The sequence below is a fragment of the Ochotona curzoniae genome, unplaced genomic scaffold, assembly GCF_017591425.1.
Source record: "Ochotona curzoniae isolate NIBS_2020 unplaced genomic scaffold, NIBS_Ocur_1.0 contig_908, whole genome shotgun sequence".
Classification (NCBI taxonomy): Eukaryota; Metazoa; Chordata; class Mammalia; order Lagomorpha; family Ochotonidae; genus Ochotona; species Ochotona curzoniae.
Genome location: NW_024466607.1, coordinates 17989649 through 18006087, shown reverse-complemented (window position 1 = coordinate 18006087; position 16439 = coordinate 17989649). Strand labels below are relative to the sequence as shown.

Here is a 16439-nt window from a genome sequence, read left to right as displayed (position 1 = left end):
GGCTTGGATCTGCTGACGTAACTAGAAAGATTTTGTCATTAACTATGACTATTCTTTTAAGTGTTTTATTTATTGGAGAAGCAGAGAGACAGATCTCTTTTACACACTGACTCTCTACCCAAATGCCCACAACGCCCAGGCAGCCAGGGGCCGGGAACTCCACCCAGGTCTCCCACATTGATGGCAGGAGTCTCATTACTTGAGCCCCTACCGCTGCCTCCCCCGGTGCACCTTGGCAGAAGCAGGAGTGACAGGCCGAACGCAGGAGTGGAACCCACGTACTCCCAGCTGAAATGAGGACATCCCAGGTGCTGACTTAATCTACCATTGTTATCACCCTTGCTATTTTAACAGAACCCTGGAGCATACGCTAGCAAAACTTAAAAGTGTGTACTTCACTCACTTGGAAATTCTCTTTAACTTTTAAAGAGACATATTCAGCTTGCTAGGGAACCTGTGATAATGCAAGCTCCGTTCTCTGATTTCCAGGCTCAGAACAAGCTCCAAAATCAGGCTCTCCCTTGAGAGGGGCCTCTTTCTCAGTCAATGTTTTAATTAATCGAGTCCAGGCAGCCATTTCCGACTCTGTCTGCTAGGAGAGAGAGAGAACAAAAGTGTCACCAGTGGTGTTGGTCCCATATGACCGCACTATTACAGGCTGTCAGGTCACCCAGGAAAATACACATAAGAAAAATCGCTGGCATTCTATGCTGGACTAGTTCACTGGGGAACTTCTGATTACCTAGCAATATGCACTTGTCCTTGGCTAACAAATGTCCTCACTTCTTAGCCTGGACTCAGCACTTTCCAGCCCTACACTCTGCTGTCCTTTCATTCTCTGGACAGCTGACCTGTACATTAGGGTTTTCGAAGATCATGGGTGGCAAGGTACCAGCAAGTGTGAACTGAGGTGCCGCCATCCATTTTCCAGAGACAAGGATCTTTGGATGGCCACCAGCAGGACCAGGTTTGGATGTTCCAAGAAGCCTGGTCAATATTTCAGAGACAAGCCTGGCAGCAAAATTACAGCACTCTCCACAAGCTGCCAAGCGCCACGCTGCTCGTCCTCTACTCAGCAAAGAAATCCTGCAGTTACGGCCCATGAGGAGGGAAGACAGCCTTGGTGCCAAATGAGCGCTTACACAGGTAAGGCAACACACCATGGTCACTTACCTGCCTTTCCTTCATGTGGGCAAATGCCTCACTATCTGTGAGCCAGGGAAGTAGGTATCATTAGCCCCATACTTTTCAGAGGAGAAAATAGATAGTGAGTTAAGTGACTCCCACCAAGTTGCCAGCCATTACATGATGGAGCTAAGATTGTGTCACTTTCTGATGTTGGGTGTCTTTTTATCTTAATAGCAGTACCAAAGTTGAAGACTGATTAATTGAATGACTTGAAAAACACAGTGACAAGCCCGGTGCAATGGCCTAGTGGCTAAATCCTTGCGTTGCATGCACTGGGATCCCAATTAGATGCCAGTTCTAGTCCTGGCGGCACCATTTCCCATCCAGCTCCCTGCTTTTGACCTGGGAAAGCTGTCGAAGATGGCCCAAAGCCTTGGGACCTTGCATCCACCTGGAAGACCTGGAAGAGTCTCCTGGCTTCAGATTGGCTCAGCTCCAGCCATTGTGGCCACTTGGGAAGTAAATCAGCAAATGAAAATCTTTCTGTGTTTCTTTTCTGTAAATCTGACTTTCCAAGAAAACTAAATAAATCTTAAAAAAAAAAAAATCACTAACACACAGAGGGTGGGTTGTGAAGACACAAGAGATTTTTCCAACTACTGATTTACTCACAAAATGGCTCCAACAGCCAAGTCTGAGCCAGGCCAAAGACAGGAATCAGGATTTCAAGCCTAGTCTCCCACTTGGGTGGCAGGGGCCCAAATAATTGGGCCATTGTCTGCTACCTCCAAGATGCATTCGCATGAATGTAGATCAGAAATAGAATAGCTGGGACTGAACTGGCATCCTGACATGGGACACTAGTGACATAGCTGGCAGCTTAACCCCCTGCACCATCACTCTGGCCCCAGTTATTGGGTGTCAAGCTTTCAGGGAGATGCTACTTTAGCATATCATAACAAATGGAGAGAAAAAATATTCTAAGAATGTGCTAAGAAAAATTGCTCAAGAACATAAACCTCATAGGATTCCATATTATTTTCTCTAAAATAAAAGCATAAAGAACAACAGGCCTCAGCATCTCCTCTCTTCTGGGCCTGTTGGAACCTTGAGCTCTCTCTTAGCTGCTCTGAGCACTCCTTCCTGGGACATTTAGCACTGGACTCCAAGGTCTGCTTTATACACAGGGCAATGGCTCGGTGGCTAAGTCTTCACGTTGCATGTGCCAGGATCCCGTATGGGCACTAGTTCATATCCCAAGATATTCCATTTTACATACAGCTTCCTGCTGTGGCCTGAGAAAGGAGTAGAGGATAGCCCAGAGTCTTGGGACCCTGTACCCACGTGGGAGACCAAGAAGAAGCTGCCACCTCCTGGCTTTGGACTGGCTCAGCTCTGACCACTGCAGCCACTTGGAGAATGAATCAGTAGACAGAAGATCTGTCTCTCCTTCTCTCTGTAAATGTGCTTTTCCAATAAAATAAATAAATATTTATTAATTCTGCTTTATATTACCAATTTTCCATCTGTTCACTTCCTTTCCTAATTCCTAATTGTCTAGGAAAAAGTAAATAAACAGAGAAATGGTATAGGGAAAAAAAGGGGGGGGGAGCAGCATGACACAAAGAGTTAAGCTAATCAGCTACAACTCTGGCATCCCATTTCAAAGCACAGGTTCAATTCCTGGCTGCTCTGTTTCCAATGCAGCTTCCTACTAATGTGCATTGGAAAACAGTGGATGATGAACCTAGTACTTTGGCCACTGCCATCCATGGTGTTAGACCCACATCGAAGTCTCTGGCTCTTAGCTTCAGTATGGATAAATCCCAGCTGTTATGGCCATTTGAGGCGTGAACCAGCAGGTAGAAGAACTGTTGCTCTCTCAGCCTTTCCACTCTCTCTCATTCTGACTTTCAAACAAACCTTTATATATATTATATGTTTATATAAATATATATAATTTATATAGTTGATTAGGGCACAGATTTATATAGTTGATTATGGCACAAAGGATAAGAGCTACAGGAAAGTGATTAAGACCATGGTTTCCACATTTTTTTTCTCTATCTGGGGTGAGGAACATAAAGGGAAAAGCCCCACACAGCCTCCCACCCCATCCCAGGGTACCTGACATGGGGCATGCTCCGAGTGCACTACTCAAGTGGTTTTGATAGTTCAACAATTCTGAATTGCTGCCAATCTTGCCATTCCAAGAACAATTAAATCTCTCCAGAATCCACTGACTGACATAGTTCACCTTAAAGACTCTGTTTGCCCAGATTTTCACTGCCTACACATGGCTGGGGTGGTTGATCCATTTGTTCTGTCCTCCATCTTCTGTTGTGGTACCAGGTGTCCTCTGCAGGTTCCAATGGACCACCATTTCCTCCATATGCACCTGGATATGCTGTCCACTGTTCCGTCTGAACCTCTGAGGAGGCTCAGCTTTGACACATGCACTCCGTGGACACACCATGGAACCTGCATTTCTCTTTACGACTGGGGTTCTGACAAATCTTTAAAAGCAAACAAACAACAGAGAGGAGAGGAAAGGCTCCCAGACAGTTCACAGGATGGATCACCAGCCCCCAGACAGAGCTTCCTGTATTCTGCATCCCACCTGCCCAGGAGGGGAAGCCAGGCACAAATCCGAAGGCCAATCCTGTACCATGAGTGTGAGCAGCCCAGCAGGAAGAAGTCAGGCAGGTCTGCAGCCAGACTCGATGCAAGGCAGGCACCAGCCACAAAGCTCAGAGTTAGTGAAGTTCCTATGTTATCAAGAAATCTAAGGACAGGTTACCTATTTCTCCTTTCTGTACAGTTTCATGACCTTGCACAAACCTTCACAAAACTATCTCCCATACCACATAGAAACCTCTACCGTGGTAGGTGCTGAGGGAAGGGAGTAGCTCAGGTGAAACATGCGCCCCCACCACTGAGGCCCCCTGGGTACATCAGCACTTGTTTATGGGTTTTGACAGCCTAAGGGCTGCCTACAGGATAGACACTTGAAGGGCTGGCTCCATCTCTGTGGAAGCAGGCCTTGTCATTTCATGGATCGGAGCACTCTTTCCATTCAGGTGTTATGGTAGAGCAGGTCAATCCGCCACCCACAACACTCATATCCCATATCAGAGCACCAACTCAAGTCCCGGTTGCTCTGCTTCTGAACCAGCACCCCCTCGATGTGCCTGGGAAAGCAATCATGAATGGCTCAAGGAACTGGGTCCCTGCCATCCACACAAGAGAACTGGATGGAGTTCCAGGTTCCTGGCTGCTATTTGGGGAAGGAACCAGCAGACAAAAGATTCTCAGTCTCTCTATCTCCTTCCCTCTTTGCTTTTCAAAATAAATAAATCCTTAAAATAAAGAATAGGGCCTAGCACAGTAGCTTAGTGGCTAAAGTCTTCACCTTGCACTTGCCAGGATCCCATATGGGCACTGGTTCATATCCCGGCAGCCCTGCTTCCCATCCAGCTCCCTGCTTGTGGCCTGGAAAAGCAGTCGAGGATGGCCCAAAGCCTTGGGACCCTGCACCTGCGTGGAAAACCTGGAAGAGGATCTGGGCTGCTGGCTCCAGCCATTGCAGTCATTTGAGGAGTGAATCATCAGAGAGAAAATCTTCCTCTCTGTCTCTCCTCCTCTCTCTATATCTGACTTTTCAATAAAAATAGAATAAATCTTTAAAAATAAAGAAAGAAAGAATAAACATCTTTCCTCTGTCCTGGATTAAGTACGAAAGGAGAAACTTTGTACAAAACTGAACTGCCTACTTCCTTAGTGGTGGTAACTCTGACCTCTTTTATTGTTTATTTATATTTACAAAAAAACTTGTCCAGAAAATCATAATAATTTCTAATAGACCTGGCTCTCTTTCTCTCTCTCTCTCTCTCTTTCACACACACACACACACACACACACACACACACACACACACACGGGACTGCCTAAATGTTTCTTGGAGGAAAAAGTACTGACTCCTCAAAGATTTGTTCCTTATTTTTGGTGTAAATTTTAAGGAAGTTTTTTGTGTCCCATACATACCTATCTGGTGATGATTTTAAACCAAATGGGATTCAAAAACACAAGGATCTGTTTCCTTAGTGTAATATGGCTTTTAAGAGACACCTTGGCTATGTTCTGTAGGTGACAGTCCTTTACCCTGTGGGCTTCACTGGCTAAAGAGTTAAAGCATTTTGTTCACACACATTCTGCTAGTTTAAACTGTGAATAGGCTTTCTTTCCTCCCAAGCCTCAGTTTTCAGTAGATGACTTTAAATGTAGGAACACAGAAGGTACCTATATGATCATATTTCATGGAGTAAACCTATTTCTGTTACCTTTACTAGACAAGAAGGTAACTTAGCTCAAAACAAAGAAATGGAAAATTTGAGACCGTATATTCTCACTTGTTTCATTATTGAAGAATGAAAAGCCATCAATGGAAAAAGATAGGAAAAGGGGGGTCACTGAATGAGAAAACAAAATTTCTCTACACAAAAACATCCTTTGAAGAATAATTAATACATGTGGAATGCACGATTTGGGAACATTTACAAATAAGCAGCCCTGATTTCCACCCCACACCCTTAAAACCAAATAGCATCAATTGCCAAAGTCCCACTGTATGTTCCAGCATTAAATATCACCCAAGCACATGTGCTTTAAAACACCCTCTCCAGAAAAGAAGACAGAGAAGGATCTGAAAGATTAAAGAAACATCAACAAACAACCTTTTGATATCAGGTGGAGCTGAGTGAAGAAACAATTTTGGCAGCTTTTAGTGCCGGAAAAGTTCATAGAAAAATACCCATCCTGTGTTTCTTGCACAATTATCCCCAAAAAGACATCGACATTGTATGGCATTGCTAATGCCACATCCTTTTCATCTCACTCCTCATAATTCTCAGTGCTTAAAGTGAAGCAAAATCATGAATACACAGAACAGGAGAACAGAGACTCCACTTGGTTCACTCGGCCACATTACCTTTTTACAGCCTCAGCTTCTGGAGGTGCGTAGAGAAACCTTTTGGCTCGTCCATCCTCATCCTTGCCAGCAGAGAGTGGTCACGCTAAGACCCTCCCTGAGGGAAGGAGAACCAGCCTGGAGCGGTCTGGGAAGACACAGGCACGCACGTATTTGATTACCCGCCTGTAACAGATCGTTTCTAGGCGGTACTTCATCCATTTTTAATCCTTCTCCTGTTCTTAAACAAAGTAAAAAGGACCACTCCTGACCTAGTTCAGCCTCTTTTATCACAGGAAGGGCAACTATTTTAATGTGCAAGAGAAGCTGGGGACTCTACTATCATTTAGGTTAATGTTGATTGGGTGGCAAAGCATAATTTATGCCCTCCCCTTCAGATAATACATACTGAGATCTCCTCCAAGACAGAACAGGTAATATTCCTTAGATTCAGGCTGCAGGCAACATACCAATGAGTGAATGGTTTTTCACACTGACAGTTCATCTCCATTAAATTATAGCCTTTCAGTAACTCAGATTTCTAATGCATCCTGTTTAACATTAATTGCTAGAAGCGTAAATGAATGGGAAAAACAGTATTTTCTAATACCTGAGCCCTCAGGATAAAGGAAGTAAGCTTACCAAAATAACAGAAATGTAGTGCAGACGCCAGACTGTGTTTATTACTCCATAAGTCATACCACGAATGATTTACATTAGAAAGAGTTCCAATGGAACCTATTTCAGTTTTGCCCTTAGTAAACCACACGTTTGAGATGCAAACTTAGGCACTACACAGTGGTAGGTATTTGGCAAAGAGGTTAAGTCACTGCTTCGGATGCCTTGTTCAAGTCCCTGCTGATCCACTTAATGATCCAGCAAACACACACAGTGGGTGGTAGCAGATGATGGCCCTAAAACCCACATGGGAGACCCAGGTTCCATTCCAGGATCCTCATTTCAGACTTGTGAACCCTGGCTACTGCATGTGTGAGATCTGGGTCTGGGAGCGAGCCAAGTTTGGAAATTTGGCAACTCCCCCATTGGGTCATAGCTCCCACTGGCGAGCATGTGGTCCAGGCCTGGGTGTTGGGCAGGCTAGGCAAGGTAGCTCTATCCATTGGCAAGTATGTGGGCTGGTTTTAGAAGGGGGTGGACCGGGCAGGGCCAAGCAAACCATAGCTCACTGACAAGTGCAAAAACCTGGCTGGAGTGCAGGTCATGCCAGCTTAGGCTACCACACCTGCTAGTTTGCAAAAGCCAGGGATGGAAGCAGACTGATCAGGACCAGGTTTCAGTACCCACCAGAGAGAGTTGGGACCAGGGGCTGGCTGGGTCAGGCCAGGCTGTAGTATCCAAGGGCAAAGGCCAAGACAGGTGAGAAGCTATTCCAAGCTGAGTCAGAGCAACCACTGGCATGCGCAAGATCTACAACTGGGAACGAGCCTGGCTAGAAAGCTAAGGGGACACCTTGGCTGGGTTGTGATTCCCACTGGTGAGTGCAAGAGCCAAAGTGATGGCTGCGATTTCGTCTGGACATGGCTGCAGTATCCTTTGGCATGGATGTGGACTGGGTCAAGGGTATACAAGACTGGGCTAGACTCCAGAACCCACTGGAGCTTGTGAGAACCAAGATGGGTGTATGATGGACTGGACTAGGTTGCTGTCCCTGCTGAGCCATATGTGAGCTGTGTCTGGATGTGGACAAGGCTTGGCTTGGCTGTAGCACTCAACAGTAAGAACCAGAAAGGGTAAGGGCCAGTAAGGAAAGGCCATTGTTCCTGGTAAGATAGGAGGTAGACTAAGTAGGGCTGGCCCATGTACCCACAGGTATGCACAAGATCTGGCATTGGGAGAGGTTCTGATGGAGCAGCTTGTCAACTCCTCTGTTGGGACACAGTCCCTGCAGTTGAATGCAAGAACCAAGAAAGGAAGCAGGCCAGACCAGACCAGGTAACTATACCCACCAACATACATTTAGCTCAGGTCTGGGGAGAGCCAGGCTAAGCTAGTTCATATCACCCACTAGCAAATCTAAGAGCCAGAATGGTGTGTGTGGCAGTCTAGGTCACAGTACCAGCCAGTTTAGATTAGGGCCAGGACTAAGGGCTGCCTGGGCTGGACTAGGTTAGGCTGTAGCCCCCACCAGTGTGAGCTGGAATTACTGGTGGCCCGGACCTGGCCAGGCTACACTACCCCTGGCAAATGCCGACGTGAGGCAAGCCATGCCAGACTAGGCCACAGTGCCCAACCAGCACATGTGAGACCCAGGGGGTAGGGAGTAAACACAGTAAGGGTTCTGTGGAGGGCTCCCCTACTATACCACTACTCCCACTGGAGAGCATGAGAGATGGGATGAGGGCAGACTAGGCTTGGCAGGGGTACAACACTTGTTGGCTTTATGTGAACTGGATCAGGAGAAAGCCAGGCTGGGTTGGCTGTTCCTACTGATACATGCATCAGCTGGCATGGCTAGCATGGGGGCAAATTCTGTCAAGTTAAACTGTAGAACCACCTGGAGAGTGCAAGATCCATGAGTGGGAATGGGCTCTCAGTAAGGAAAGAGTGGGTTGACACTCCCATTGGTGAGCATGAGAACCAGGACTGGACAGACATGGCTAGACAGAGAGTGGCACCCACCAGCATGTGTGTGGGCTGGATAGTGGGGCTGGTTGGGTTGAACTAGGCTTCAATGCCCGTTGACATGCATGAGAGCTGAATGGGACATGGAACAGATTGGACCAATCTGCTGTACGTACTGGCAAGCATGGGAATCAGGGCAGGGGCAAGCCCGGTAGGGGTTATTGCAGGTCGCCCCAACTATGCTGCAGTTCCCACTGGTTTGCACGGCCAAATGTGTGGTGGGTAGAACCAGGATGGGCTGCAACACCCATTGGTTTAAGTAGAGGACAAGGCTAGAGACAGAACTGACCCAGCAATTACAACCACTAGTGTGCACGTAAGCTGATTAGGGCAACAGATAGGAGACGCTGAAGAGTCTCCTGGTTCCAGATTCACTCAGCTCTAGCCACTGCGGATATTGGGAAATAAACCAGCAGATGGAAGATTCATTCTCTCTCTCCCCTCCTCCTCCTCTTCGTTCTCCTCCTCTCTCCTCTCCTCCCTCTGTTACCTAGCCAAATAAATAAATAAACAAAATCCTTAGTAAATAAGAAAGTCAGGGGCCAGGGTTATGACCCACTAGGGCAAGCCACAGTCTACATTGCCAGCATCCCACATGAGCCTGATCTGGTGGTGGAGTCCTGGCTGTTCCTCTTCCAGCACCCTACTAATGTACCTGGGAAAGCAGCAAGAAAGGCCCAAGTACTGGGCCTCTGCCACCCGCACAGGAGACCAGGATGAAACTCCAGGCTGCTGATATAAGTCAGGCCCAGCCTGGCTTTGTGACCACCTGAGGAATGAACCAGAAAATGGACATTTTTTTTGTCTCTGTCTCTCTCTCTAGGTCATTCTGCTTCTCAAATAAAAATAAACTTTTAAAAAAGAAGAAGAAGAGAAGAAGAAAACATGCAACTGAAACTCAAAAATCAAGTTGACCCTTGACGTATGAAACACTGTGGCTTTACCTTAAAGTGACAGTTTAGAGTGAAGATAAACAATTCACTCCTATAGATATATCTGTGTGAATTCAGAAACTTAACAGCTTATCATTAAGTCACAGTTAGTTACTGGACAACCTCACTATTAAATAAATTAAATTCATAAGTCATTATGACATTAATTGTGCCATGGAAGTCACTATTAGTAAATGAACAACCATAACATAAGACTAAAAATAGTCTATCACCAACAGGCAAGATGCCAGAAAGAATTCTCACATAGGAAGAGCCCACGGTTGTGTCATCAGGCCCCAACGAGTCGAGGTGGAAGCTTGGCGTACAGGGCAGACACAGCAGACAGATGCCACCCACCAAACTCTTCTTTGTGCTGGCCTCGGCAATACTTGAATTTTAATATGCATGATGGGAAAACAGGGCAGAACTATAGGAACTCTGAAAGGATCTGTGGAAGCCTCATGGAAAAGTTCATTTTAAGTGACAACCTCCCATTTGAGCTGAGCAGATGACTTCATGATGCAATCACAAAATCAATTGCCTAATGGTATAGACAAAGAACATTTTTGGTCTCCAGCCACCCTGTGACTCTGCAAATTTGTGCCTGTGACTGATTGTAAATGCAGAGCTGTGACTGGAGTTCTTTTAAAATCTTGACTTATTGTCAAAGCACTAAGCAGAATGTTCTGGTAAATCATATGCCTAATTTTAATTCTGCTCCAGGAGACTGAAGTTTTATTGCTGACTTTCTAGACAATGGGAAGCAGTGTAATTAGCTGAGATGGGCTACACCAAGATTAACAAAGTACTTAATCCCTCAAAACCAATGGGGTCTGCTTCTCACTCCTGTCACAGGCTGGGAAGGATACTGCTGTTTGGCAGGCACTCTTCTCTGCATGGTAACTTGGGCTCCAAGCTCTTTCTGTCCTGTGTTCTACCCCAGCTCACAGCCTCACCACTGCCTGGACCATTGCAAGTGCAACTTGCTGCTTAAAGTCTGGGCCCATAGATGGCACACAGCCTTCTTCTGGCATTCCATGGAGCAGATTCAAGTGCTAATACTACACCCAATCCGAAAAAGCCTAGAACAGGAAGCCAAGTTATCTGCCCAGTGCGAGAACAAAAGGATGGTAGCTGAAGGCTAACTACTTTTGCCACAGGCAAGCCCCGGGCCTCTAGACTCTACTTACAAACTGGTCACCATGAAGCACAAGCAGTGCCCATCAGGAGGGACTATAATTACGGATACCTACGAAGTACTTGAGTTCCATGGAAAGCAGTGTGCCCTGTGAGTGCACTGCTACATGTAGGGCACTGCTGTGCTGCTGCTATTTGAAACACCACACTGCATTCAGTAACAGGAAGGTGGGGCAGCATGGTGGCACAGTACGTCAAACCACTCTTGTGACACCAGCAAACCATATCAGAATACTAGTTAGAGTCCTGGCTGCTCCATTTCTGATCCAACTCCCGACTAATACTCCTGGGCAGGTAGCAAAAGATGGCCCAGGTACTTGGGGCCCTGTTATGCATGCAGGAGACTGAGATGCAATTCTTGGCTCCTGACTTTGGCCTAGATCAGCCCTGGCAGTTATAGGCACTTAGAAAGTGAACCAGTGGATGAAAGATTTCTCTCTGACTCTCCACATCTCTTATTCTTAATCACTCTGCCTTTCAAACAAATATTTTATATATTGTGATATATAAAAAGAACATATATATTTTTGAGCTATATTTAAAAACAATATTTGCTTCAGGAGGCATAGAGCCTAAGAATAAAAATATACTAATACAAGTAAATCAGGCACTATTATTTGTCTGTTACCTACGACAAACACTTTTTCAGAAGCAGGATTGAAACCACTACCCCTTCTCCCAAATCTATGCGATAAACACAGTACAATAAGTTTCTTTTCTAAAGACCTATTGCATTTAGGCCCAGCCTGGTGGCCTAGTGGCTAAACTCCTCATCTTAAATGCACCAGGATCCTGTGTGGGCGCTGGTCCTAATCCCAGCAGCTCCTCTTCCCATCCAGTTCCCTGCTTGTGGCCTGGGAAAGCAGTCCAGGACAGCCCAAGGCCTTGGGACTGTGCACCCGTGTGGGAGACCTAGAGGAGGCTCCTGGCTTCTGGCTTCGGATTGGTGCAGCACCAGCCATTGTGGTCATTTGGGGAGTGAATTATCGGAGAGAAGATCTTCCTTTCTGTCTCTCCTCCTCTCTGTATATCTGACTTTGCAATTAAAATAAATAAATCTTTTTTAAAAAGCAATAAGCTAAAATAAAAAAGATCTATTTCTTTTTATTTGAAAGTTGGGGCTAGAGAGATCTTTCACATACTGGCTCACTCCCCAGATGGCCTTAACAGCCAAGGTAGGCTAGAACAAAGCCAGAAGCCGAGTCTCCCACAGATGGCAAGGTCCCAAACATTTGGACCATCTTCTGATGCTTTTCCCAGTCCATTAGTAGAGAGTTAATTCAGAAATAGAACAGTTGGAACATGAACTGGTGCCTATATGGTATGCCAGCATGGCAGGAAGCAGCTTTACTTGTCATTCCACAACACTGGTCCCATCACATTTTTGTTAATTCAAGAAATACATTATCAAGCTTCACCTCTGTGCCAGGTTCTGGATGCAATGGTCAAGAACACAGATACGGCTCACAACTGAACTGACAAGACAGACAAAGATAATTAAATCACTGGGGCCAGTGCTGTGCCTACAATAGCTAACCCTCCACCTTCAAGCGCCAGGATCCTATACGGTTCCCATTCATGTCCCAGCTGTTCCACTTCTCCAGCTCCCTATTTATGGCCTGGGAAAGCAGCAGGGGAAGGTCCAAAGCTTTGGAACTCTGCACCCATGTGGGAGACTTGGAGGAAGTTCCTGCCTCCTGGCTTTCAACAGTTTCAGCTGTTGTGACTATTTAGGGAAATGAATCTGTGGATGGAAAACCTTTCCTTCTATGTCTCTCCTTCTCTCTGTAAACCTCTTTCAAATAATAAATAAATAAATAAATAAATCTTAAAAAGAAAAAGAAAATTATTGCAACTTGCAGGTGCTACAACGAAAGTATGGAATTGAGTCCTAAGGATATCTGAAGGCCAGCAGAGGAAACCATGTTACAAAAAAGGGAACAGCAAACACAGAAGGCCTGAGGTAAGACTCAGCGGTCATGTTACAGTTCGCAGGAGGTTTGGAAGCAACCTACTGCTCTGGGTCCTAGCAGACCAGACCAAGCCAGAATGGAGTCACTTGTGATATAATCAATCTCTGAACCCAGCTGGTTTACCAGAAACAGGAGACTGACAGCAATCAACCAGAAGAGGTCTCATTTATCCAAGTCAGCATAAGAAAGGAATCCCTGGGGCTGGAACTGTGGCCAGCATTCCATATGGATGCCAGTTCAAGTCCCAGCTTCTCCACTTACAATTCACATTAGTGCCTGGGAAAGCAGCCAAAGATGGCCCAGCTGCTTGACTCCTGCATACCTGTGCAAGACCCAGATGACACTCCCGGCTCCTGGCTTTGGTCTGACTCATTCCTAGCTATTGTAGCCATTCTGGAGTATTCCAACAGATGGAAGATTGTTCTCTTTCTTTCTCTCTCTCTCTCAACATCTCTCTCTCCCTCCGTTTTGTACTTCTGTCTTTCAAATAAATAAAATAAGTTTTAAAAGGGCATCCCTCTGTTGTACCCCTATAAGGAATGAAACTCTGAAACCACCAATTGTGTTCTGTTCCCTGTTTTTACCTATCAAGGCCAACCTCTTTCATTTGGCCCATCAGAATTCATTGTATTTTGTTGGAATATGTTGCCTGAGTAGAGAATCACAAATAAAAGCCAAACCTATCTTTAAAAATGAGTTTCAATTCTAAAATACTTACACTGTCTGTAAGTTAAGAGTTGTATAGGGGCCCGGCGCAGTGGCGCAGTGGCGCAGTGGCGCAGTGGTGCAGTGGTGCAGTGGCGCAGTGGCGCAGTGGTTAAGGTCCTCACCTTGCATGCCCGGGATCCCATATGGGTGCCGGTTCTAATCTTGGCAGCCCCCCTTCCCATCCAGCTCCCTGCCTGTGGCCCGGGAAAGCAGTCAAGGACAGCCTAAAGCTTTGGGACCCTACACCCGTGTGGGAGACCTAGAAGAGGCTCTTGGCTTCGAATTGGCTCAGCTCCAGCCGTTGTGGCCGCCTGGGCAGTGAATCATCAGACAGAAGATCTTGCTCTCTGTCTCTCCTCTCTGTATATCCGCCTTTCCATAAAAATAAAAATAAATCTTAAAAAAAAAAAAAGAGTTGTGTAGGGCACAAGAGCCCATGTTAACAAGTCTGGAGCATGCAAACACACACTGCAATTTTCTATTCTAAATACAAACACCTTTCCCCCACCTTCCCAAAGAAAACTTGCTTCATGAGTCTAGATTTGTTCAATAATAATAAAAAAAAAAAAAGGTCAGTTAAAAGGAACAGCCGACTAATAACTCTAAATTCATTTTCAGGTATGCTTTTTGCATTTTGTATCTAGTGAATATGTAGCTATTTAAAATACATATCTATAGGGTACAGATTTCTTTTTTTGTAATAAATGAAAGGCAGACAGATGGAAATAAATCTCCTGTCTTCCAGTCACAGGGAGGAGGCAGGACAATCCTGGTGTGGAGAAAAGACTCCCAGGGTCGGCAGAGGGGGCAGGGGTCCCTGGATCCACACACCAGACCCCGGCTGACTGATGGGCGTGACACTTGGAACCAAAGCTGCATTCTCCCCCGAGGCCTCAGGTGAAACATCCCACCAAAGAGGGTGTGCTCCCTGTGAAATGAGCCAGAGCCCTTACCTTTCTTCCCTGAAGAACTCCTGCCCATCCCTGGAGCCCCCAAACGTCACCTCCTGCAGGAAGCCTTCTCAGAGCGAGCAGAGCCTGGCCAGAGTGAGCAGCTCTATCCTTTGGGTTTCAAAAAGCAACATCTCTAGCATTATCCCTGTTTCCTGAGCAGATCCTCTCTCTCCCAGAACCAAGAAAATACCTTAACCTTGGAAGCTCCTGAGGGGTCCCTCTTCCACAAGGAGGAAAAGGACCAGAGTCACAGAGAAAGCTAGGTTCTTACCTGTATTTCTACAGGATATCAACACAGTTCTACAAAGAACCAAAGATTTTTCTTCCTACTAAGGAAAGACGGTGGGATGTAAAATCACAAACAAATACGTAGTGTTACCTTGCTGAGGGGGAAAAAAATTCCCTTCAAAAAATTTCAATTTTGTTGGGGTGTCTATCAATCAATCAATAAATAATTTTTTTAAAAAACTTGCTTTTTAACAAGCGAGGCTAAAGCCAGTCCTATAGTTTTACTTTTTTACTTTCTAGTCTTCCAAGGACTGATTGCAAATATTTGCGCAGGATCCAGGTGAGGAAAAAGACTGACAGGAAAAGCCAGTCCCAAGAGAGTTCCTTATAACTGTTTTCGGGGTTCTTTTTTTTTTTTTTCTTCAGAAACTACCAAGGTGTCACCAAGGCCATGGGGTCGTGGCGGGGATGGGTGCCCCTCGCCCGCACAGCCTTTTCCACAGCGGGGACAGCAGGGCTTGCTTTCTGTGGCCCTCGGGGCCGTGCAGCCCTCAGCTCCCGCGGCCTGTGGAGACGAGCAGCCCGGGGTGTGCGCCGCGAGCTCGGCCGAGCCCCTGTGGAAGCCGCCCCGCCTGCCGGAGCCGGAACCCCGGGTCCGCGAGCGCGCGGCGGAGCCAAATGGCTGCTGTACCTCCTCGCCAACCTGCCGTCCGACTCCTCAGACTGGCGGAAGCGGAGAGGGCTGACGCAGCTGGGGGAACTCTTCCTCAGCAACACTTTCCGGTCCGCGACTCCGCCCCCACCGAAGGGGCTAGGCTCCAGGATTCAAGATGGAGTCTCTAAGTAGAGCTGGGCAGGAGATGAGTCTGGCGGCCCTAAAGCAACACGACCCCTACATCACCAGCATCGCAGACCTCACGGGCCAGGTCGCTCTGTACACCTTCTGCCCCAAGGCTAACCAGTGGGTGAGTGAGGCGTGACCGTGGAGGACGCCCGCCTGGCTGCCCCTCTTACAGGGGCTGCCTGGTGTGGGGGAACGGGGGCGAGGGGAGCGAAGCTAGAGGCCAGGTCGGGGAATGGCGAAGGGTCCAGGGGTCTGAGGAGTGCCCGGGATTAGAGGAGGGGGCCTGAGACGTCCCAGGGAACACCTCCTAAAATCGGACGAGGATCTTGGGGTCGAGTCTGTGGACGTGGGCGAGCTGCCTTCTTCAATGCACCGGGGGCTGAAAGAGCAGCGGGGTCAGAAAGCTTGTTTCCAGAGGAGAGGATTAATAGGTAAATGGATAAATAGATGAAATACGGATGACCTGCAAAAATAAACACTCCTCCTCCGTCCCCTTCCCACCCCTACCCCAGCAGTCACACGAGCCCCCTTGGCGGAGGTCATTTGTATTTAAAGCTTGAAATCTAATTCGCTTCATTTCTTGGAAGAGAGGGGATGTCTTCGGAGTTTGGGGAAAGATTGTGAGGCAGTTAGGACTGCTCTGTTCGCTGGATCCCCTGGAGACTTTCTATGATAGTATCAACTCTGAATACCCTCTTGCAACTTAATACTTTGTGACTTTTTGGGCACCAGAGGAGGAGCTGAAAAGTTACTTTCTGACTGTTCAGCAAGTCTGGTTAGTCCTGCTAGCGCTTTTTTCGTTGTTAAGTTACGGTTTCCTGGTTGTCGCTCCTTTCTGTTTCTCTCTTTCCTCTCTCGCTTTATCCC

General features: G+C 46.7%; 2 protein-coding genes across 3 annotated transcripts in view; one reads left to right on the top strand and one right to left on the bottom strand.

Moving 5' to 3' along the window:
* Positions 1-16439, bottom strand: part of CACNA1D (calcium voltage-gated channel subunit alpha1 D) — a 419352-nt gene that overhangs the window by 391449 nt on the left and 11464 nt on the right. The gene's annotated exons all lie outside the window — the stretch shown is intronic.
* The window catches only part of DCP1A (decapping mRNA 1A), a 45371-nt gene continuing 44399 nt past the window's right edge, over positions 15468-16439 (top strand). Inside the window, exon 1 of one of the 2 annotated variants that reach the window (XM_040994640.1) lies at positions 15468-15693. In XM_040994640.1, the coding sequence (XP_040850574.1) occupies positions 15559-15693 (135 nt within the window). In that variant the 5' untranslated portion in view covers positions 15468-15558. The remainder of the gene's footprint in view (positions 15694-16439) is intronic. The other variant, XM_040994641.1, reaches the window with a different exon arrangement.